General features: G+C 32.9%; 1 protein-coding gene across 1 annotated transcript in view; it reads left to right on the top strand.

The window, feature by feature from the left end:
• Nucleotides 1–26,718, top strand: part of OPRM1 (opioid receptor mu 1) — a 52,188-nt gene that overhangs the window by 10,229 nt on the left and 15,241 nt on the right. The window contains exons 2-3 of the mRNA XM_074309482.1: nt 22,977–23,329; nt 25,456–25,976. Coding sequence (XP_074165583.1) covers nt 22,977–23,329; nt 25,456–25,976 — 874 coding nt within the window. The remainder of the gene's footprint in view (nt 1–22,976; nt 23,330–25,455; nt 25,977–26,718) is intronic.

Below are 26,718 nucleotides of genomic sequence, written 5' to 3'. Positions count from 1 at the left end.
GATATTATTAGCACTATATTTTGCAGATAAGGAAGCTGAGGTTTAGAAGAATTAAGTAATTTGTCCAAGTTCCCACATCTATTAAATGTTGGAAATAGGATTGGAACTCATCTCCCTGACTCCACGCACTCTATCCACTATGCCAACAAACTGCTAATATTCCTTCTTATATATGGATAGAATGGCTTAAGAAAATGTATTATTGGAGCTCAATACTGATGACTTTATTACTAAACTAAAACTCTAGAGTCATTAAATGAATCCTGTACTGTTGAGATGGCCCCTTTGTCAAAACCAACCTCATCACCACTGAAACATTGTATGGTATAATGGAAAATGTACATTAATTTAAAATTCTATAAGTCCTGGACTTGAATTTTGATTAAGTAATTTTCAAGAGGCATAATCCTGGGAATACCACAATTTATCTGAATTTTCTTGGGCATATCACTATTATGTCTTACCTCACAAGATTGTTGTGAGGCTCAAATGAGGTGACATATATATATATATATATATATATATATATATATATATATACAGAGAGAGAGAGAGAGAGAGAGAGAGAGCGAGAGAGAGAGAGCACTATTTTAAATGCCACCATTATTTCTAGTTACTTAAATTCAGATAAGAAAGATGATAGAAAACTGGACTCCTTAGTGCTGATGGTTTAGTAGGTTAATACTTGGCAACAAGTATTTCTTTTTCTTCTTTTTTCCTCTGCACTGTTATCCCCAGATACCCAATTTGTGGTCATCCATCTGGCACTGGTGATTAATAACCTTCATTACTACACCTAGCCTATGATTAAACAGGTAGCACTCAGAGATGATAAAAGAAAATCAGAACATTTCAGAAGGTTTTTTTCCTCAACTGAATGAGATGTGAAGCTATTTTAAATCAGAGCAATTTTCTAGACTTTATCTGGGCACTTCTATCATCAATCATTTGTGGACTTTTGGAAAAAACTTGAAGTTGTCATACATATATTCATAGTAACTCCTTTACAAATATTAAATGTGTCCTCAAAGATAGCACTAGAACTTCATTCCTTTTCTTTCTCACTGTTCATGTGCCTACAGCCTTTAATTTAGCTAAGGTAGCAGCTTCCCTTTTTCCTTCCCTGTATTATGTCTTTACTAAAACAAAAAATCTTAGATTTCTTTTCTTCCCCATTGTCTTGGAGCTTATATAACTAGCACATGTTTAAAACTGTTATGTACCTTCTTTGTTTTAGTTGCTTTGAAAAATGTTGTTTCTAACATTTGCAAGTTCTGCTATATCTTCTTCCTAGGTAAAGAAGGCCACTGTGCTCTTTTAAGCTGAATTTTTTTATCCTTCTATTTCTGTTATGGTATATAGAATGGGGCATTGCATCTTCCCTACCTTGACATGAGTAATACCATTTTAGAATGTCCCCATTTCAATGTAAAAGAGCAATTGCATCTAACTCATATGTTTTGCTTAGTTTTGTTCCATTGTTAAATATCACTTGCAAAAAAGCCTGTTTTTTTCCTACAAAACTCTCATCAGAAATGCCATTCATTCAAATATAGATAATACAATGTTTTGTGTGATAGAAAGTAGACATGTAGCTTGGTAATTCTTTATATTCCCTTTTTCAATATTAATAAATTCTGAGATTTTTTTCATTCCTTTGGTATCTTCCCTTTTCTCAGATACATTTCTCTCAATACACAATTGTGATACTTCTAGAACTGACCTCTTTTTATATCTAATCCAGCTTCTTTTTCCTTTTTTATTTTTTTCTAATGCCATTTCTACCTTTTCCAGAAGCACATCTGGAATTGAAATATTAGGGTCCAAGAATAGTGGTTCTACTGCATTTTGAAGAAAACAGATTGTCAAAATAATTTTTGAAAATCTTTTCCATTTTTTTCTTTTTGTGATTTTCTATTTTATCTTTGTAGTTTAGGAGTATATATGTATAATTTATAAGTGACACTAATGGATAGTGCTGGTAAAGGTACTTTTTTTCTTAGTGTTTTCTCATCCCTTGTGTAAAGAAGTAGAGCTTGAAATCACCTAGGTTTTTTTCTATTTCCACCTTATTTTATTTCTTTTTTTCAGAGTGGTTGGAAATGTAATTAGCTATTGATATAACAGCTAGCACCCTAGGGGGAATATAATATCCTTTAGCTTCCTTTGAAGTTTTTGTTGCTTTATGAGGTTTCTATCAAATGAAAATGTATTAATACAACCACAATGACTTAGAACCTAAGGAAAGAAAATGACTAACATTAAAACAAATTTTGGTTTTCTGATGTAACTTAAAATTTTCTGTATTCTAGCTCACCCCAGCCTTTTTATAGTTGAGGGGAAAAGGCTACAGGAGACATTAAGGTAGAAGAAGTCAGCTAGGTATATTTAAGTGTCTATATTGAACAGCATAGGAAAGGGAAATTGAGGAAAGAGTAGAATGCACTTTCCCTTGATCCTTGAAGATATGAATGAAACCAACAGCTTCAGTTCACATTTTCTATTTCTAGATTTTTACACAGCTTAATGTCACCTTGCTATCTCCCTTCTCTATTTCAGTTAATTCTCCTTTCAAATTCTCTTTTCTATTTGTCCTTTCAATTGTTGCCCTTGTACCTCTGAATCTTTCCATCCCAACTCCTAAATTCAAAGATGGGGACTGCTGTGGTTTATCCATCTTCACTCCTTCCCTTTTTACAAGTATGCTTTTTACAGGATGTGTATGTCTTTAGGGACTCAAGGCAAGACTCAGACTTATCTTCTGAGTCAAAGATTGTAATGGTCCCAAATTGCTGTCTAAATTGAAAGGAAATTATCATTCTGTAAAAATCAAAGGGTGCTAATAAGTTCTCAAATCTTTATTTCATTCCTTCTGGGGTTTGTAATTTTGCAACTTCTTACAAAATTGTCTATAGTTACACTTGACACCTAAAATTATACAATAGAAAAATAAAATTGCATTAATATTTAATAGAATGAGGATTATCTGATTTTTCTTGTGCAGCAAGATATATACACACACACATATATTGCATTTAACATATACTTTAACCTAGTTAACATGTATTGGTCTACCTGCCATCTAAGAAAGGGGGTGGGAAAAGGAGAGGAAAAGTTGGAACAGAAGGTTTTGCAAGGGTCAATGCTGAAAAATTACCCATGCATATGTCTTGTAAATAAAAAGCTACAATAAAAATAGAATAAGGATTATTAATCCATAATTTCAGATGATCCCCTTAAAATATAATTCATACCAAACATACATTAATAATATAGTCACTAGATCTATATCATTTACGGAATCACTTAGGCTGTTTTGGCAACTAAAAATCTAAATCATGAGCAGAAAGTATTACAAGCATATGTTTCAATAATACATACTTATTCATATGTGAATAAAATCAAAGCAATAAAAACATTGGTAGGTTATACAAAACTGCCAGATTTTTTATACATAATTAACAGCACAACTAAGCCTAGTTAACAAATTATATGATCCATGAATAGTGCTAATAAAGAAGCAAATAAACATATACAGTAGAAAAAAATAACAAAATAGGAGCTCATTGAATATATAGCAATTGACAAGTGCATCAATGAACATATGTAATTCCATGCAAAGTGCATATCATATAGGTAAACATTAGCATTATCATTTGGTAACATGTATATCCATTTTTACCTAAGATATTATCAATTAGTCTGACTATAAGCCTTTTCTCTTCCCTAATTTTCAAAACTGTCTTTCCCTATTCGCTGTTAGTAATGTTATGGGCTTGTTAAAACCTTCATCAAAACCATAGTGCTACCTTATGCAATCTAAACTTGGAGAGGTTTCAGACAGACTAGCAATGTTAGTACACTCCATGGGGCATATCTATGTGAATGAAATCTGTGTAAATGAAAATTTATTCCTTCTAGGTTCATTTCTCTTTCTATTTGAGCTAGTTATTGAAATAGAGTATACAAGGTCTTCTTCATTTGAAATAGTTTTTGAGCTATTATGCAAATTTGGGTTGGAAAAGTTTTTTTGTAGTTACCAAGGCAAAATTTTATCTTTTTATTAAGTTGTACTACCTTGTATTTGAAGATATGAAAAAAGTTGAATTGTGACACCATCCTAGAGTGAGCCAGTCCCTGGTAGTTTGTCCAATATTGGAATGAAATAAGATACTCACCATTCCATAATTTATAAAAGATATATTTAACCATAGCAAGAAAAGAATGTTCAATAAGGATGTGTGTTAGGGACGCTCCCTACTTAATTTAGCTAATCTGCAGATGAGTTGCCCATTGTGTTCTGTCTGCCAAATATCAAAAAGTAGTTGGATACCTTTATGATTGTTTTGTACTCAGGTGACCAAGAAGTGCTGTGAATAGCCTGAGCCAATAGTGCCTCTGAGCCAGTCAAGGAACTGGACTCCAACTGGAATCAAGGGATTGCTCTCAGCTCAGCCTGTTAGATGTTTCCTAAAACAGTTTTTAGTAAAAGGCACTTAGTAAAGCACTGGAAAAGGGCAATGTTAAACTTTCTCAAATCACTTTTACAAAAGTATTCCACTTGATATTTGGGGGATAAAAAATGTTCATTATGGAGTATAATATAATGGTGCAAGCCAATTATTAGGATACAAGATGTTAAATATAAGTATAATCATATCTGATGAAGTTATAAATGTGTAAATAATATGGAGTATACCATCTAATCTCTTTATGAAGTGTAAACCACTTTTAATAAGTAAAGAAGGAAAACTCTAACTAATTAAATAAGCTATGTCCCTAGAGGACTTTAAATAGAACAGGAATTTGAGCCACTGACTTGGTTCATCCATTACTCAGAGGAGTAGAGAAGAACAAGATGCTGAAGTATGTCTTCAGGTAGCAAACCCTTTTGCCACCTGAGAGAACCAAATAAGAGAGCAATAATGAAGGGGAGAACTAAGATCAAAGGGAGTTTTAGACTTCATCATCCCCTTCAAAAATAAATAAATAAACTGTATTATTAGAAAGACTGGACCAGTAGGAAACAGCAACTGAGAGGCAATATTGCATTGCATATAATGTGGCAAATCTAGGACAAACAAATCCAGACTTAAACAAATATAGAAAGACAGTCAAAGAGGGGATGGGGTGAGAAGTGGCTTCAAGGAGTATGATCCCTAGCTTCAGAAAAGAAGTTACCTAAAGACTGAAGAAAAAACTTTCAGTAACCAGAAACTATGCATTTACTCCATGGATGCAACTATTCTTTCAATTAATGTTCATTCTCCATATGCATCTATGTGTACTTGTTAGATAATATGTCCTAGAATATTTTTTGGTGGGGACAAGTCTTTGCACTAATGATTCTTACTAAGCCACATTAGTACATATCTGTGAAGGTCGGGTCGTCTCTAAGTTATCCTTCCTGGCTGCCATTTCAACTTATTCTCCCAGCCAGACTCTCTCCTTCTGTCGACTGCCCTCCTCTTTTATCCTAACAGAGACTGGGCTAGTGAGAACTAAACGGGGCCTGCAGGAAATACTTCAACCAATGAACTTGCTCCTCTTAAAGGTGCAAACTCTTTTAAACATGTAAACTCCCCGCAGAAGTCCAAAGGTGCAAACTCCTTTCAAAGGCCTGAACCAAAGGTGCGAATTCTGAGCTACAGAATTGCCCAGACATTGTCCATTAGTTCATGTGCCAAAAAGCCAATAATTCCTGCAAGTTTTGAAGTCCTCCAATCAACCTGAGTTATCACCTTGTAATCCTAACACATATCCTTTTCTAAAAGATAATTGAGACTGGATAACTGATGTTAATAGGAAGTACATCAGTTTATAAGCAGTACTACAAGAAATTTATTTACTATCAACAAGTTTTGACTTCATTTTTAACCTTAGGCAAATTATTTAATCTCATTGGGCTTCAGATGACTCATTTCTAAACCAAAAGAGTTTGATATGATGTTTGTTAAGGTCTCATTTAGCTCTAAAACCAGTGATTTGATCAAAAATTGATTGCCTGACTTTCCCCAGATTAAAAGGTTTTGTGTAATCTTTTAGATGAAACTTCTGCAATATTGTCTCTAGGTGAATAAATGCTTTTTGTTCATCTGAATAGTTAATGTGACCTGAAAGAAAAATCTTCATCATAACATCTCCAAGAAGCTATGTAATAAATCTTGAAATGACCAGAAATCTTTATTATATTACCCCTGCAAAAATCCTGGCCACTTAATGTGAATCAAATGTTTTGGGAACATGAAGACTAATTGACAATAAAATCTGGTGTCTGGACTTCATAAACAAATTTCCCCAAGAAATGGCTAAGTAGTACCTTCATCCTTTACACGTCCTTTAATTACCTTTTCCATAACTATGCAAAATAAGAATCGTTAACTTCCTAAACTTGAAGGGCTATAAGAATCATTCAAATTAAATTTTAAGGAATTAAAAGACTGCACTTTATCAGATTCCACTGTCAATAAGGACTTGAATTTGTTTCAAGAGGGGGAAAGGGGATTAAAAGAGGTATTTGTGAACAGAGTTAAAAGAAGGAGAAATATTTTTTTCTTCAATAATACTGAAAAGACTGTCAACTTCCTAAACTATAAGAGTTGTAGGAATTATTCTAAATTAAAGAAGCACACTTTGTCAGATTCCATAGTCACTAAAAGCTTGAATCAGTTCCAAGAAATGGGGGAGCTTTTCTGACTAAAGACTTTTTTTTTATAAAACAATATATTCAACTATATGCTGAGTCCTATGTCAGTAAAAAGTCGCATGTATTGTGGGGGAGTATTAAATGTTAATTGAAAAAGGTTTAAGGCAATCTAACCTGAAAAGCCGACCCTGACAGCAACTGTCAAGGAGAACAAGGAGAATTATTATCGATATTATAATTTAATACTTACTCAGCCCTACTAGTATGCTAGTCTCTGGAATAGCAACTACTTGAAATAAATGAAATTAAATATGAGTTTGCTTCTGATAATGTGTATGTTTTAGTACAGATAGAGAAAAACTAGTTAATATTAAGTATTTATTGATTGGAGGTCTTTCATATAACTTCTACCCTTCTGTTGAAAAGGTATAGGTTATTCACTTTTGAGGTAAAAATCAAGAGACTTTTTAATTCAATATTTAGAACTATATTTATTTAGTTCTCAGAACTATATTTATTTAGCCATAGCAGGAGAAAGATATTCAAGGATAGGTCTTGAAAGTACTGCAAGCTGATTCTGCTAAGTGAAGCTTCCTTGTCTCTGTCATCCACCAGGATCTACTAAGCAAGCCTCTGAAAGAAATATTCCATGTACTCAGTTTTTATGGTTGCTTTTCTACTCAGGAGATAAGAAAGTGACATCAATAGTTTGAATTCTTAATCCACTGAATCAACCAAGTCTTGAGGAAGAAAAACTAATCTAACCTTCATGGGGAGAAAGATTAAGAAATTATTCCTGCCACATGATGGTGCTAGTCTCTTTTCCAGAATTATATAAATTATTTTATTTTACTATTTTGTTTTTGTTTTCTCTTGTTTTGTTTTTACTGTTTTACTGTTTAAAATATTACTATTTTGTGTTTATTATGAACAGGAGAGATGTGGTATAATAAATAGATAAGAAAGTCAATATCAAAGCCAGGAAGACCCAAGTTCAAGAGCTGCCTCTGACACATTCTCTCTGTCACTCTACATGAGTCATTTAATTTTCCAATTAGAATGATAAATTATAAAGAAGGTGCTGATTTTTATTGCCAGAGGCAATGTTCTTGTTCTGGAGTTCCCTCTACAAATAGCATCAGAGGTACAGTTGCTATGCTCTGTAATGGACATACTAAACATTATTTTCCTGATGATAAGGGATTAAAGTAGATTCTTGATAGTTTATCTTTGGTGAGGTTACCTTGCCAAAGATATATTATCAAGAATCTACTTTAATCCTTACCATAACATAAAATGTTATGTAACTTGTGGAGAATCCAGGGGCACCCAGCATGGAAATCTTTGTGGATTTCTCTAGGGGTACATTTAAGTTACACCAATATGCTAGTAAGGCACTGTCTGTGAATACATATAATATGTCCTTTCACAACTAAATACTTGAAAATACTTAATTATTATAAGCAATTTAAAAATAAGATAAATTTGACTCTAAATTTTCATTTTTTAATTAATGTCCTTTTTTTAATTCAAGGAAAGATAAATGGCATGAGAGCAATGGAATTTCTTCAGTTTAAAAGACCATTTGAGCCTTGAACAATGGAGAACTGAATTCATATGAGTAAATGCATCATATTCCTACAAAAGTCATTGGGAATACTCAAACCAATGCTACTTAGTACATATTAAAATACATTAGCCACACAGATCTATTCTCAATAAATGGGTATTTTTGTTACTTGGCAATTCAGAAATTCACAGTAACACTATATAAAGCATATATCTAGAAAATGTTAGAGATTGTTTCTAGACAACATATTGTGCTTTTCTAGATATATGCATCTAATGTATGTATCTAAACCCCCATTTTCACATTTCAAAACAAATCTCCAAAATGCACCAAATAGCTATTAAAAGCACAGCATGAAGATAAAATGGGAAACACCTCAAAGCAGTTTTCTCAAATAATAGTGGATGGTTGTATATAGCCTTGAGAGAATAGGTGAAGGAAACAAGCATTTATTAAGTGCCTACTATGTTCTGGGCACAAATATAACCTTGTAAGATTGACCTTACACCTCTGAGTTTAAACATATTAGCATGCCTCCACGAAAGTGACTCAATAAGTCCCCCATCCATTCCCAATCTTAAAAGAAGGAAAGCATAAAATCAAGTCCTTAGTAAGATTGGACAGCTTAGTTTGGAGGAGAGTGCCAGAAGTACAAAATAAGTAGAACTGAAAGAACTTCCTTGAGAAAAAGTGAAAATAAAATAAGTAAACACTATTCACCTTCCCATGAGGTTTCTATGTGTTTGAGATGAAGCCAGAACCAATCATACACACAACATAATGAGATCATCAAAGTCAATTATATCATTAAAGTCAACCAGTTCTAGTTATGGGAACATAAAACAATGAATGGCAATGGATGGTGGGAGACAAGTAGTGAAAGTTGATGATACGATGCCAAATGGAACAAAAAAAGGAGTCAGCGTAAAAGAGAAAATGGATATCAACAATAAGGTTAATAATTAAATAATGAAAAATGAGAAAACATAAAGTTACATAATAAAATGTTACTTTGCAAATGATATTAGACCTGGAAATTTCACCTGAAAAAGGAAGCAAACAAATTTTATGCAACTACTAGAAATACTGGAACAATGACAAGAAACTTTGAAAGAGAAGTATCATATTTTTAAATAATCAAAAGACATAAGTATGATAATTAAGGCAGACTTGAGAGTACTATTATACAATAAGGATAAAAGAAGGAAACTATGAAAGTAAAGGAGAAATGGATATACTTGATATAAAAGATCATAGAAATTATTTAAAATTAAGAGCAGGTTTTTTAAAAGTTTAATAAAAATCAATAATTCATTAGTAAATTTATAGAGGGACATATGTAGAAAAATAAGGCAATGTGAATAGAGCACTGGGTCTAGAGTCAGGAAGATATAAATTCCAATCCAGTCTTAGACACATATTAGATGTATAACCTTGAACAAGTCATTTAACTTCTGTTTGCCTCAATTTCTTCAACTGTAAAAATGAAATAATAATAGCATTTATCTCCTAGGAAAGTGGCAAAGGCAGAATGAGATATTTGTAAAGAACTTAGCACAGTTCTTGGCATATATAATAAGCACTACATAACTACTATTATTGGTATACAAAAAATTACAGCTATAAACTTAAAATCAACAAAGAAGAAATAAAAAAGTTATCAGGAAATAAAATATGTAGTTATATGGTCCAGAAAAATTGACAACTTATAGAAATTATATCATCTACAAAAATCTATTGTGAGTTGGCTTTAAAGTATTAATTGTATCAGGAAACAAGAACAAAGAAACTTTAGAGTAAATCTTCCTTCTTGAGATGAAAAAGAGGAGTGTGTCACGTTTCACTCAAATGTCTTCAAGAGAAACAGTTCAGCAAAACCTAATTTCATTGCAGCCATACCTCTCAGGATCCCAGTAGGCAGAGAAAGTGGCCAATTGAGGCAAACAATCTCAATGCCTAGATTGTGCCCTCCCACCGCATTATCACTCATTCATACTTGATCAACTCAATTGGAACTGCTAACTCCTCTACAAAATCAAAAGTCAGCATGTCTGAATTTCTGTTTCTTTGCTATTCTCTTCTGTTTAGAACTCTCTTGATAATCTCAGTACTTCTCAAGATGGGAGGAACAATACTGCTTATGTGGACTATATTTCCCATAAGTTCATATAACTAGTTTGGGGATATTTCTCTCCACCTTAATAAATTTATATCAAAACAATCTAAACACCTCAAGGAATATTCAGTACTCATGGTGGGATTTTGCCAATATAATAAAAATGGCAATATTTCAAAACTTAATTGATAGTTTGAATTCTATACCATACTATCAAAGGAACTCAATAAAATAACATGATTCATCTGGGGAAAAAAATCCCATATATTAAGAAAAATTATTCCAAAAGATAGGGATGAAAAGTGAATATGATTTTTGCATGTTAGGCTATATCACAAAGCAGCAATTATTCAAAATCCTCCAGTACTGGTTAAGAAATAGAGAAGTAGATCAACAGATAGGACTCTATAAAAGAGAATTAGAAACAAATTCTTAATGTTTAATTCATTTTTTTATTAACAAGTTAACATAAATTATTTAGGAAAGAACTCCTCAAAGAGAGAGTTTGTATAACTGAAATAGAACACAGCATCCAGCTGGAGCCAGATCTATTCACTTTGGGAAAAGACCTAGGTTGGTCAGTGTTAAATTGTCCAGTATGGAAGAAGGCTGGGATTCTGAGATTCAGACCCTAAGAAAACCAGCATCCAAAGAGACAGTCAGAAAGTGAGAAATATGAAAAAAATCTGAATATGGCAATTGGGGGAGACAGAGACTGAAGTTACCAAAAATCTCAGAAAAAAGGAAATTCAAAGACCTTGAACATGAATAGATTATCAACAAAGAAAACATTAACTACAGAATGAAATATTGCCTCCAGGTCTAATAAATGTATTCATGCATCTATGAATAAATACTACAAAACAAAAGAAAATGTTCCAACATCCACAGAGAACCCTCTGAAATTACAGGAAAATATGGAACTACAATACATATTCTTGAGTGGTTGGAAAGAGAAATGTGGATTATAAGAGCAAAAATTTAGGCCTATACAGCAAAAATAATGAGCAAAATAGAAAAATGAGAATATGCAGTAGCAAATTTCACCAAAGAAATAATAGAAAGAACAATAGATTGAGAATGTAAATATACAGAACTGAAGGACAATATGGAAGAAAAGAGATAAAATATAATAACATTAAAAGAAAATATACTCACTTTGAAAGCAAAATGTACTGATTTTGAAGATAGGATTCTTAAAGATATAAGATTGCTAAAGATTACTGGGAAGAACATGACAGGACAAAGAATCTTAATACCATAATGTAGAAAATAATAAAAGATAATTGCCTTATTAACTCAAGAATATAGAAAATGAAATACCAATTGAAAAAATTCAAAGATAATCTCCAGAAGGAAAAAAACCCTAAGGCTGCAAACTCCAACTCACTTAATGATTAAATTAACAATTCAATTTTAAACGAGTTTTATAAGCAATCAATAAAAAGATTTTCAAGCACAAATAAATGGAAGACAAATGAAATAACATAAGACTATTCTGCATCCACAAGGAAGTGTGTAGGGGAAGTATGCGTTCTTAAAAGCAATAGAACTCTAGGTGCAAATCCTGAAAATCTGAACTTACCTATAAATGAAAAATGATGAATATTCAATAATAAAAAGGTGTTTTAAACATTTTAAGAAAGAAAACCGAAATCAAAGAGATTATTCTCTTTTCAAACAACTCCCAAAACAGAAATACAGAAGGAACAGATAAATGCAACAACCAAGGACAATAGCAACAGAGTGACAGTAGAAAGACCAGTAAAAACATTCTTTCTCTATGTATACAAGGTGACAGGGATAAGGATACAAATACAATGTAGTAGAGGTAAGGCTGCGACATTTTAGACAGAACCTGATGACACTGCCTCTGGTGAAACATTTTGTAAGACTTCATTATAAAATGGGAGGGCACATGAGAGAGGGCAAATGAATCAAGGAGATAGGGAACAATGTGTAGGTGAGGTCAAATCAAGGGTAAGCAAGGACAGGAAAGTGACCCCTATAGTCTCAAAGATAAATGACTATAAGAAAATGGGTTAAGAAGAGAAAGAACAGATGAAAAACTGGGAAAAGGCTTATTAATCCAAGGAAATGATGTAAATGAACAGGACCCAGAGGAATTTGTACAATTTTTGTGACAAAAAGAATAATGTTTAAAACTATACCTATGATCCATTTGGAAATTCTTTGATATTTCTTGAAACTCCAACAAGATTATATTACAGTTTCTAATTTTGATCATATTAGGAGACTCCTTATTAAAAGCAAAAAAAAAATTATTTTTAAATTAAGGATGTCACCTTGTGAATAAATGTGTCTTTTTGAATAAATTAGCCTGTCCCCAAATGGGAAGACATCATCATTAATGTTGGCTCAATAGAAATTGTTTCAGTATATAACTATAGCCCAGGGCTTTGGAGACTAATGAGGATTATTTGCTTCACCAAAATTACTGGTTTATTCATGACTCATATTTTCTCCCTACAAGTGCTATTGAATTCTCCACAGGAAAAGCAAAATATCTTCCAAAATATAGTTGTGCCTGAAAATACTTAGAAAACTTTCAACAAGCTGCTTTCTATTTCTTAGAAAAGTCCCAGATCAGCATAATAGGCAAAATACAAAAGACTGTAATTCATGGAGGAGAAGGGGGGAACAGCTATTATAAATACAAGGCAATGATGAAGTAGAAATTTACAGTAGCTAATAACATTAGCTTTAATTTTATTCTGATTAAAATTTTGGGAACTAAGTGCCCAAGTATTGGAAAGTGCCCGAGTATTGGAAAGAAAGAAATGCTTCCAATGAGACTTCAAAGAAGAGGTAGTTAATATTCATCAATAGACAGAAACCAGAAGGTGAACTGGAATTCTCTTGCTTCTCCTTTAAACGTATAATTTTGACATAAGGGAAGTTTGACAAGGAAAATATTTTCATGGTACCTTACCTCTTAGAAATTGTCTTAAATATTGTCAATATTGACAATCCTCTCAATGCTATTAAAATATTGTACCTATAATAGAACAGAAAAAAATGCCCAGAAGAGAAACAAAATATTTATAATTTACTTTTGTTGCTCTCAAAGCACTAAACATACAGGAGGCCATTTCTAGTTTTATCTAGCTATAATCTGTCCAGTCTCCAGGAGAATAGTATAAGAATTTCATCAAATTCAGAAGCACTTAAAAGGAAGGAAGGAAGTTGAAGGTTCACCCTGATCTTTTAGTCTAATATTCATTTCCCATTCAGACTATCTCGTGGATTTCACAATGTCCCAGAAACTCAGCAGAATGAAATAAGCTCTGAAACTCATAGTTCTTACCCCTGTCCCTGAGGTTCATCCTTCCCTCTGATTGGAGAAGGCAGAAAGTTGACATCTGAGAAATCCTCCTAGACTCTCTGTTTGAGGAGAATAGCCACAAAATTTATCTCATGATTTTCCACCCAACTAATCTCCTGGGTTTTGTGATCTCCTGAAACCTCCCAACTCTATAGATTCAAATTATTTCTACAAAACACACCCACTCAGACCATTTTCCACTCTGGCTGCAGGACTCAGTCTTATCCCTAGCCTGATATTGCCCCTCCCCTCTTTCCAACTTCTTAGTATTCGCTGTCTTCTTCAATTAGCCTGTGAACATCTTGAAAGGAGGGATTATTTTATGCCTTTCTTTGGATCTCCACCACTTAGCCCAGTGCCTAGCATATAGTAGATGTTTAATAAATGTTTATTGATTCTGATTGACTAATATCATGCTTTTAATTACTTGGGGAAAGTAATGCTTTCAATATGATTATCTTCATTCCTTGCTGAGACTTTAAAATAGGACTTTGTTGGAAACTTTGAATATTATCCTTAAAGATATATAGTCCTTATCTTCTATTAATTTACAATCTATGTTTCATATGTTTGTGGATTTGTATGTGTGTGTATAAGACAGAGACAAAGAAACAGAGAAAGACAAACAGATGGACATCCTAGTTTCTTTTTTGTGCCTTCAAAAATAGTAAGTAAATATCTATTTTAAGCCCATTGTTGGCAAAGGTCAATCTGCTTTTTGAATTTAGCATTATGATCAACTATTTCAGTATAATGAAGTAATGGTCTCTTTTACTATACATATTTCTTACATTTGAAAAATATAACTAAGATAGTTCAAGTTAAAGCTTCCAAATATATACTTAAAAACTGAAAACTTTGAGAGTTCTGTTGAAAAGGTCAATTAGAAGAATAACAAATATGATCTCATGATAATGATATATTAATATGGATTCAAGACTTTTGACTAATCCCTTTGTTAATCCATTTATTTATTTATTATTCAATTGCCTAATTATTAATTAATTAAATGATTAATTATTAATTATTTGTTTAATGAGTAATTGATCTAGTTAAACAAATAATCATATTTTAGTTCTATCTATACAATCATATGTTTTCTTATAATGTGAGAGTTTTAAAGTATATTTCTAGCAGAAATGAGGGTGTGGTGGTAGGCAGTATAAATGGGATATTGATCACTGTTATCCCAAACTTTATGTGAACCATGCTTGTGCTCCCCCCTTTTAAGCATGACGCTTTTTTAAACCATCATGCTTTCTCTGTCTCCTTTGCTGGATCTTCATCCTTGTGGTACTTGTTAATAGTAAGAATTTTTCAATGCTCTTCTTCTTTTTCCCTCTATAATATTTCACCCCACTAGTCACCCAGATTCACAATTTTGGAATCAGTTTAGCAGAAGTATGCTGATAAATACTTAATGACCAGTTACCATGTTAGATATATGTAGATATGGATAAAGATATATGATATATATGTATATGTAAGATATGTCTATGTAGAGACAGATACACACATATATGTATGTATGGATATTTCAAATATATGCATCAAAAATGTACATACATGCATATATATATACACATTCATATACATACATGTATAATATATTATACATGTGTATATGTGTATGTGTATTTAATTAATAGTGTATATATATATATGTATCTATATCCATAGTCTGCATGTAAGTGAAGCAAATGTAAATGATATAGATTAAACTTTAAAGTATAAGAGCTACATATATATCATGTTATATATGCAGAATATATAATGTATGCATATATAGGACCCATAAATATATACTTATGTTATATAATATTATATAGCAGTATATACTTTTACATTTAATTTATCTTATTAATGTTTTCTACATCACTTAAGTTTAGACAACCAACAAAACAACAGATAAAGCCCTGATTAATTACAGTTACCAATTTCCAAGGAATAAGAGTTTAGAAAATTTAAGTTGGCGCCTGTATTTTTTGTCTCCTGTTCCACACCTCTTGATCTCAATAGTTGTGAAAGCTTTTTAATCTCACTTCTACATTTCCTGTATTACCTTTCCTTATCTCCACTCACAGAACCATCATTGAAATTCAGGCCCTCAGTACTGCCTACATGGATACACATACTATTGAAATAACCACCTAACTGCCTCCAGCAATTTATATCCTCCAAAAGGGGAAGAGGAATATATCATTTTTTTCAAGGGCAAATCACTTTTTTGTTTTTATCTTTGAATTCCTACTGACTAGCACAGCACTTTGTAAATAGTTTCACTAAAGCAATGTTGATTGAATTGAATAACCCAAAAAATCACTTAGCATGATGCCCAATATCGAACCACTACATGATTTCATATGGAAGTGAATCAAAATGAATTATAATTCTGCTTCCACATATTAGTTGCATGGCTGACTTAACCTATCACACTCTCAGCTTCCTTATCTATAAAATGGGAATGATAGTAGAACTTATCTCAGAGAAAGATGACACAGTGAATAAAAGACTTGGAACTGGAGTGAGAAAAAAATCTGAGTTTGAATACAGCCTCAGATATTTAGTAGTATTATGACCCTAGGCAAATTATTTAATTTCTTCCTGTCTTAGTTTCCTTGTCAGTAAAATGGGGATAATAGCACTTGGTGATTGTGACAATCAAATGAGAAAATATTTGTAATGTACTTTGCAAATCTTAAAGCATTATAGAAAACCAGCCAATGTATGAATTAAAATGAAATAGTATATGTAAAACACTTTGCAAATTTTAAAGCACTATACAAATGTTAGTTAATGTTATTATAATCTGTCTTATATGGTCAAATATCCTACATTAATAAATGAAAGAAAATCATTTTATCAGGCTTCTACTCCACTGGAGACAGAGTATGTTGGAGATAGGTCAAAAAGGCCCAACTGAGAGCTTAATTGTTAAATTTTCAATGTGTGTATTAACACTTTGAAAATTGGTAGCAAATGCTATAAATTAGGGCTTGATTTATTGTCTTGTTGAATGTCTCGATTTAAGAAAATAAAAGATAAAATGTTAATGATGCAGATTAAACTTCATATGCACATTACTCCTCCCAATCCAAAGATCCAATTGTTAAGCATTTACTAACATATGATTCACTGGAGGTCTTCTAGTAAAATTTGGATGACCATTTGGATTTATTGTAATGAGGTTTCATTTCAGAATAAATGGTCACTTAAGTCTTTTAAAATTAGTCCAGTGTCTGGCACATAATAAATGTTTATTGGATGAATTCTGTGTCAAAGTGCATGAGAAAGTGAAAGTAGACAAAGTGGGAGATGCAGAAGCACAGGTAAGTAGTCAATCTCATTAGTAAAATAATGTTTCTCTATTTTATTTCCTATTCTTGATGTCTAAACTTCCCTCTGCATCCTCCATCCAAGAGCCAAAGTTCCAGATAATAATATTCCTATCTACAGAAGAGGGCCCACTACTTTTCTCCTACATTAACTTTTCTGAAATCTGATCCCTTATTTTTTCAGTCTGAGACATGGATAAGTGAAATGTCTCCTGTTTATTTATAACATTTAATTTATACATATTATACATACAACATTTAATTTAACATATATTTTGTAATAAGCATTATCTGCCTACTCCCTTAATAAATTGATTAATAAAGGAATCAATAATCAATTAAACATTCAATATGTATTTATTAGGCACTATTTTGTACCAATGTAAAGCACTGGAGCTACAAAAAGAAAATAGTTGCTCTCAAAAAACTTTATATTCTACATGGCAGACAACGTGGATATTTATAAGCATGTATAAAGTAAATATAACATTTTCCCACCAGGAACAATTCCAAACTAACACTGTATAGCCCCTTCCACTAGTTCAACAGCTGGCTTTGGTGATGAACAGCCTATCATTGACAGATATTCATAGTGCAGTTTTCTGACTGTATAACCACAGGGTAGTCTAGGTGCTTATTTGACTATTTTATCCCCTTGCATTTTCCTACAACTTTGGATAATATGTCTTTATTTCATTAAATTGTATCTGCTCCACAAATTCTGGCATTAAATAGGGATTCTCTTAGCCAGCTTGGTGGTGCAGTAGAAAAAAACTGACCCTGAAGACTCATCTTCCTGAGTTCAAATCTGGTCTAAGACATTTATTAGCTGTGTGACCCTAAACAAGTCACTTTCACTTATTTGTCTCAGTTACTAATATATAAAATGATCTGGAGAAAAAATGTCAAATCACTCTAGTATCTTTGCCAAGAAAATCCCAAATGGGATCATGAAATGTCTGAAACAAATGAACAGTTCTTCAAACTGTTCTATCATGCTTATCCTTCATTTTAAAGCAGAGGCATATTTGCTTTGTTTTGCTCTGAGAGGTGAAATCTACATAAAATGTGAAGCAGATATGAGAAATTTAAGTAGCACAGGGCACAGAAAAAATAATGGTGTACCCACATGCATTAAAAACTTAGTAAGTTCAATAAAAAAAATCCTCTTTTTCAGTAGCAATAGGAAAAGTATCAAAGCATCATTAGTTAGTTGTGCTGGCTTAACAACAGCACAAAAAATAAAGTGGATCCAAAATAAAGCAGATGTACTGCTGCACTTCCCATTCATGTCTACTTTTATAATGAACTCCAAACTTAGGGGACAAATCTATTCAAAGAATTTGTTCCGAATGGCCAGCTGGGTTCTAAAAGAGTTTTTCCTCCATTTCCGAAATTTTCAGAAGTTCATCCTTAATCAAAAGTCATTTTTATTTCTGGATTCAGAAATAGTTTGTGGTCAACTCAAAGACAGATTTCAGAAGGAACTTTTGAAAAAAAAACTCTTAAATAGACTTTTTTTCTTTCCATGGAAAAGAATAAATTCAGTAAAAAGTCAACAGAAAAAAATCACTGAATCGGGACTTAAGCCTGGAGTGGATTTTGAGTTACAAAACCTGGGTTCTATTACTTCTTACTTGTGTGTCCTTGAAAAAAATAATCACTTTTTCTCAACTTCCTTCTTTTAAAATGAGATGGAACTATACACACTTGAAGCCTCAAAGTTTATGCTTCTATGATCCTAAAGTCCTCATTCATCTAAGGAATATCTGTTTGATTTGTAAAATAGTAATGGTAATTATTTTAGTTAGTCAACAAGGTTTAATTAAGCTCTTTCTAGGTGCCAAACACTGTACTAAACATCAGGCATGAAAAGAAAGACAAAAATTTGAACTCAACTTCTAATTGGAGTGAAAATAAGAAAATAACAACATAAAAATAAGATATAGATATATACATGTGCATAAGAAAACTGGAAAAATAGGAAGGGATCAGATTGTGAAGAGTTTTTTTTTTTTTTAATGCCAAATAAGAGTTTGTATTTTATTATATGAGTACCCACTGCAGTTTATGGAGTGGGATGACATGGTCAGTCTTGGGCTTTGGGGAAATCACTTTATCTGCTAAATCTTAGATAGATTAGAATAGTAAATCTATTAAAACACTGTTGCAATAACTCATGTGAAAGGTGATGAGGGCCAGTATAAAGATGTTAGCTGACACTTAATCAGGAAGTTGACATTTATTAAACACGTATTGTGTACCAGGCATTGTCTTAGGTGTTGGAGATATAATGAAATAGCTGCTGCTCCCAAGGAGAGCTTATATTCAATTAATGGAGGGGGGGGGGTGTATACCTATAAGATAGATGATAGAAAGAAAGGAAGAAAGGAGGAAAAGAGGAAAGGAAGAAAGAAAGGAAGGAAGGAAGAAAAAAGGAAGGAAGGAAGAAAGGAAGAAGAAAGAAAGAAAGAAAGAAAGAAAGAAAGAAAGAAAGAAAGAAAGAAAGAAAGAAAGAAAGAAAGAAAGAAAGAAAGAAAGAAAGAAAGAAAGAAAGAAAGAAAGAAAGAAAGAAAGAAAGAAAAAAAGAAAGAGAGAGAGAGAGAGAAAGAAAGAAAGAAAGAAAGAAAGAAAGAAAGAAAGAAAGAAAGAAAGAAAGAAAGAAAGAAAGAAAGAAAGAAAGAAAGAAAGAAAGAAAGGACTAAAAGTAGTTCTGAAATATATCCCATCACCTGACATAGTCCCCAAAATTTTGACCATTGGACTCAATTAGAATTGAGGGACTTTATTAAAATCAAATCTATTACCTGAGAGAAGTAAACTGATAAATCCATTGACCACATTAGTGTAAAATTAGTTTTTTCAGTTTTGCCCTAGCCAATCACTTAACAAGGTCCTTTATGAAGACGAGAAAACAGAATAGTTTAAGTTTTTGAAGGGGGTTACACAAGTGAAGAGAAAAAAGGGGACCGTAGACCACAACCAAAGAGAAAATCTTTTCCGTGATTTCTATGACAATAACCTGAAAGTCCCAGAGAACATAATAAAGACAGATCCTTACCAAAAAATAATTTTGCTTAAGGCTAGCCTTAGATTATTTGTGGCTACATATTCCATGGATGGGCCCAGATTGAGGTCTAGCACAGCACAATGCCTAGTACATACGAGATGCTTAATAAGGGTTTATTATGTGATTGATTGGTTCTAGGTCCACATTTTTTACTTTTTATGTCTGCCAATAATTTGACTCAAAAAATCAAAATTCATAGTGAAAAATAAGGAAACTTTCATGGAGGTGTTATGGCTACAGGAACAAGGAATAGTACAAATTCTCTGACAATTTCTAATGATGGTATCTTAGATTAGGAACTTAGCTGCTGATACATATAACTCAAAGTTTGGATCAAGACATTTATCTGGCCACTGCCCAAGTCAGGAAAACACCCAAGTCCCCACTTTCACTGTCAAACTCCTTTCAAGATACAATTCTTCCCTTCTCTCAAATTTCCATTATATGATCCATTATTGATCCATTGCCTCCAGCAATGGACTCCCCACTCCTGGCCAAACATTTCACAATATGGACACATAATTTCATTGTGATAATGTTCATACAACTATGGCAAGACTAAAAATAATTGAAAGAGTTCATGTTCTGTTCAATTATGATTTTATAGGGTTTGGGGACTCTACAAAGTGCTTTACAATTATTATTTCATTTGATCCTCACAACAACTCTGGGAGTTACATGCTATTATTGATAAGAAAATTGAAAACTGAAAGAGGCTAAAAGACTTTCCAAAACACATAGATAGCAGGCAAAGATGTGTCTTTGCTATCTATGGGTTTTGGAAAGTCTTTTAGCCACCTAGTTGCTTAAATCTGGGAAAGGAGGAGTTGAGCTACATACCTTGTCCTCCCAAGACCTGCTTAATAAACCACAGGGCATTGGGATTGAATCTCTAGAGTATGACTGATTATATTTCAGTTATGTAGACAAAGACCAGTGACTCAATTTGTGAGTAATTGGAGGGGGAAAAACTTGAGTCACTTCTGAAAAGAACTTTGACTTTAAATGAAGAAGAATTAAGCAGTGCCTTGGTTATTTTTTAATGCCAACTGGGATAGTTTCAGTAGATAAATGTGCAATTTTCTTTGCATGACACATAGGACAGAGAACCTAATTTTGTTACACTTCATCTCAGTGAAGGAGAAAATGATTTTTTATAATTTAAATAACCATACAGCAAATAAGCACTTAATTCCAAGATAAGAGAATACGCTAAGATGTGTTATGATGAGTCACCAAGCTGACAGTGAAGGAGTTGATATTTAACATAAAAACACTCTATTATAGATAAAGACAAGGTATAAAATGTAGATTCTTCTTGGTAAAAAAGTGACTAATGCAGCAAGGAAGTCTTTAGAACAGCCAGGTCTCTAAATAACGAGGCTACCTATCAATAGTATTCTTGTCCCTTCTGCTCAGAAACATTGTTAAAAACTGTTTCTGATCAAGGTCAGTGATATCAAAGCTAAAAATCGTACAACAATTTCTTTTTAACTGAAAATAACTCTTCAAAATTGTGTTCCTTAGTTTGTTATTCTTTTAAAACCTCAAATATAAAAATGATCTAGTTATTTGAGTTAAAACAATTTTATTCCTCTTTTTTTCTTTATGAAAGATTAATTTCAAAAGAAATAATCTAAGGTAATGACTAAAGTTTTGGTCTTGGGGTCTTGCCATATTGCCATAGTATTATAGTATTGTCATAGCAATATAATATTGCCATACTACTATATTAACTCAAGAAAAATTCTTGATCTCTATGTACTTCAGGCATACAGTCAATAGAAAAATTCTACTGTTGTCTATTGTCATTCCAACAGGTTGGAATGGAATAAATTCAAACACCTAGGAAATCACAGGTTCTTCTCATATTCTAGATAGATAGCACAAAGGACAGAGCTTTGGATGTGAAGTCAGGAAGAGCCAATTCAAATACAGCCTCAGACACTTTCCAGCTGAATGACACTAATTAGTAACCTTATTAAGCTTTAGTTTCCTCATATCTGTAACAGGAATACTAACAGAATCAAATGAGACAATAAAACTTTACAAAACATAAAGTTCTATATAAATAATAGCTACTATTATTTTTACACAGGCTTTCCAGACTAGCTGGTCCAAATATTTGCTTCATGGGTTTGCTGTGTCTGTCATACAGTCAATTCAATATAAGTTTTTCAATAGTATCTTACCAGTAAAAATTTTTAGAGGGTTCCTCATAATTAAAACAAAAAGGTGAGGGAGAGAATTATTACAAAATTTGAACTACCATCTTCCAGTGAGATTTAACGTTATATGTAGCTTCTGAAATAGATTAGATTTTGAGATTCAACTGCCTTGTTTTATCTAAAACTTTATTTTCTATAAAGATCATATATCAAGTTCAAATGCAATATAAGAACATTATAATTATGAGGCTATGTCTGTGAATATACATATAAACATATATTGGAGCAAATCCTTAATTCTTAATAGGTTTCAATTTCTTTATAAACTGAGCGCATTAGGCCAGATTATCTCTAACATTCCCTCTAGGTCTAAAATTCTTGAGTTTCTAACTAGCATTTATATTTTAAAGCATTTTATAAATATTTTTTTCCTTTGATTCTCACAACAGTTCTGGGAGATAAGCCCTATTATTATCCCCATTTTAAAGATAAAGAAACTGGGGCAGAGAGAGCTTAAGTGACCTACCAAAGTCATATAGTAAGAGACCAAAGTTTTAGATGAATTCAGGTCTTCTTGATTGACACTTTATCCACTAAACCACCTAACTGCTTTATAAGCAAAAATAATGCAAGATGTACTCTACATTTTTATGAAACTAGGTTTTTTGTTAAATCACATTTGGTTATTTCCCTGAGTCTATGATCATTCTTCTTTTTTCTTCCAGATATACCAAGATGAAGACAGCCACCAATATCTACATTTTTAATCTAGCCCTGGCAGATGCCCTAGCAACCAGCACACTGCCCTTCCAAAGTGTCAACTACTTGATGGGCACCTGGCCCTTTGGCACCATCCTGTGTAAGATTGTAATCTCCATAGACTACTATAACATGTTCACCAGCATCTTTACTCTCTGCACCATGAGTGTTGATCGCTACATTGCCGTCTGCCACCCTGTCAAGGCCCTGGATTTCCGTACTCCCCGAAATGCCAAAATTGTTAATATCTGCAACTGGATACTTTCCTCAGCCATAGGTCTGCCAGTCATGTTCATGGCAACAACAAAATACAGGCAAGGTTGGTAGTGGCTTGGAGGGTGGAGGTGCAGAACAAATGTGTGCAGCTGATTAAAGCAGAATTTGAAAATGGAGATTTTCTTTGATTAATACCTGATTTGCACTAATTCTCTGATAAGTAATATGACATAAAAGAGAAAGGATGAATTTTGGAAGACAGATTTAATTCCTGCCTGTGACACAGGCTAATTCTGTGGTTCCAAAAAAGTCACTTAACTTTTTAGTATCCCAGATTTTTCTCTAAGACTCTAATTTCCAGATTAATAGCCAATTTGTATTGATGGAAGAAATTTTCACAACAGGAGTTTCCCATGACTATAAAATCAAAGATCAAGCCCAAAGATAGCAGGCAAGTAAAATCCAATATTCTAGTAAAGCTGTGACCTTGTTAGTAAAGGGTCTTCCCTTCTATAGGTTGTTAACTGAACCATATTCATCAATCCTAAATAATTATTGTTCATTTTATAAAAACACCGTAGGGGATACAACGAATGTTTTGGTAGTCTTCTCATTTTTGTGATATTATATGGATGCCAATGAAGCATATAGGCCACCAGAATAAGATTTACAGAAAATCATTTATTTTTTTTTGTTGGCAAGAATCCAAAAGGGATTTGAGACAAAAGATTGCCTTTAATTTTTTTAATTCATTGGCATATAAAAAGTTAAATGTACTATCTTCATTACTGAGTGTAAATAGGAAATAAATAAGAAAGATGGACAAGATCACCAAGAGTAATAGTATAAAGTAAGAAGAGAGGAAGACTTCAAAAAGAACTTTGTAAGATACCTACAGCTAGAGACTGTGATTTAGATTAGGATCTAGGAAAAGAGACTCAGGAGAGAACCAGAAGTATCTCAAAAATCTTGAGAGAAAAAATAACAATAAAAATATTATCAATAATATCAAAGGCTACAGAAAAGTTTAGAATGAAGGCCCTCTATAATTAGTGAAACACTACAAATCAGGGTGTTATTAATTGTTTAGACTCAAGAAAGTGATAAAAATATTAATGATATAAATGAAATTTAGAAATGTAGAAAAGGCCATCAGATTTGGCATGCTGGGGAAAATAAGACAGTGCAGGGAAGATGGCATGGAAGAGAACTGAGCATTAAGATTGCCAGCCATAGTGCAGACAAGGATTGCGGTTTTATAAGGAAAGAAAAGGGGATGGGGGAAAATCTACAATATTATGGTCATATAAGGAGATTTCAGAATTATTGGCTGTTAACGTAGCACATTTGTAGGTGATGGCAAGATTAATGGTGTGACCATTATGACTGAGATGGGATGGAGTAGTAGTAGGTTATGAAAAATGAGTAGGTTGAAGAATTAAGGGATTAAGGTCTTTCAGAAAGGGTGAATATTTATGTTGAAGTCCCCTAAAATGAGACAAGACTTGAGAAAGAGAGACATTATGAGCTATGAAAGGAGAAAGGAAGGAGAGTGGTCTGTAAGTCTATGGGCAACAGCTACCAGGATTTTGATTGATTTTGATTGTCAAGAGAAGACAAGAAGGCTCCTGATATATTGGCTAGAACCAGAGATTCTGATAAATGTTAAATATTTCTCTGGGGGAAGGAGAGAAGAGAATATATTCTACATTTCTAAATTTCATTTATATCATTTATATTTTTATCACTTTCTTGAGTCTAAATAATTAATCACACCCTGCTTTGTAGTGTTTCACTAATTCCAGAGGCAAGTGCTCAATTGAAATTTGATTAATCATTTCACAAGAGTAGTAGGAACTGGCTCCAGTACATACACTGAATACAACCATGGCAAAATTATGCAAGAACATAGATAGATTACACAGATTGAAGGGCATGGAAAGGTTTGGAACTGAATCACTGGAGGGAATACATCACTGAAGTCACAGATCCCTTTGAATACCTAAGAAAAATCACAACGTAGACAATTCAAACCAAAAAAAAAAAAAAAAAATCCTCCTGAGATACCCAAATAAGCAAACCACTTCATTAAAATATGTAAGCATAGCCTTGATTTTTGTTCAGGGGTCATTAGCAATAAACAGCCATGCCAATGATTAAAAAAAAAAAAAAATCAAAGAAATTCAGCAATGCCATTGCTTGTTCTTCTTTATAATTCTTATGTTCTAGGTTCCATTGATTGTACACTCACATTTTCCCATCCAACTTGGTACTGGGAAAACCTGCTGAAGATCTGTGTTTTCATCTTTGCCTTCATCATGCCCGTCCTCATCATCACCGTGTGTTATGGCCTGATGATCTTACGCCTCAAGAGTGTCCGGATGCTGTCTGGTTCCAAAGAGAAGGACAGAAACCTGAGAAGAATTACCAGAATGGTGTTAGTGGTAGTGGCTGTGTTCATAGTCTGCTGGACCCCGATTCACATCTATGTCATCATTAAAGCTTTGGTCACCATCCCTGAAACTACTTTCCAAACTGTTTCCTGGCATTTCTGCATTGCTCTAGGGTATACAAACAGCTGCCTTAATCCAGTCCTTTATGCATTCCTGGATGAAAACTTCAAGAGATGTTTCCGAGAGTTCTGCATCCCCACATCCTCCACCATCGAGCAACAAAATTCAACTCGAATTCGCCAAAACACTCGGGACCACCCTTCCACTGCCAACACTGTGGATAGGACAAACCATCAGGTATGATTAGTGATTAAGATATCATCTCCAGAATTAGTCATTCCCACTGAGGATGACTTGAATTTAGAAATTTTATAATTTACTACTGAATTCCAATGGTGAAGCTTTAGATGGGGTCATGTGTGTGAGTGTGTGTATGTGTGTCTGCTGGGGTAAGGCAGTTTGTCTTTCCAGACTAAGTAAATCCATATATGTTCCTGTGTGTAGCCATACAAATACAAAAATACACAAATAAAAAAATAAGAGAAAAAACTTCTTAGTAACTGGAACAATCTTTTTTCTATATCTCAGTTAATTTTTATAGTTCTTTTTTTAAATCTGGAGGATCTTTATATTACTCAAATAGCTAGGATAATAGTTCCAGTCTACGTTCACTTTCCAATCTCTGAAATTAGAATGAGTCTATATATTTGTGGTGTGTTTGAAGAGCACTGGACTCAAAGTTTTAAGGAAAAAAACCCACCTTGAATTATAGCCTTGGTCTTTTTATTGACTAGTGTTAGACTAGGCTATTTTAGTACTCTAGAACTCAGTTTTTTCATATGTCAAAAGAGGGGTTTATACTAAGTAACATTTAAGTTTTCTTCCAATTCTGAATTTCTGTAAATATGTCTCCTTTTATTAGAACTTTATAGATTTTCATTTATATCTCTGACCATTATCATTTTCATCTGGAATCATTCAAACCTCAATACTTCGTGTATGCTTAAATAAAGTATCACTTCCTTAACATTCATACCCA

This window comes from Sminthopsis crassicaudata, chromosome 4, assembly GCF_048593235.1.
Source record: "Sminthopsis crassicaudata isolate SCR6 chromosome 4, ASM4859323v1, whole genome shotgun sequence".
In the NCBI taxonomy this organism is placed as follows: Eukaryota; Metazoa; Chordata; class Mammalia; order Dasyuromorphia; family Dasyuridae; genus Sminthopsis; species Sminthopsis crassicaudata.
This window is presented reverse-complemented; position numbering and strand designations above follow the sequence as displayed.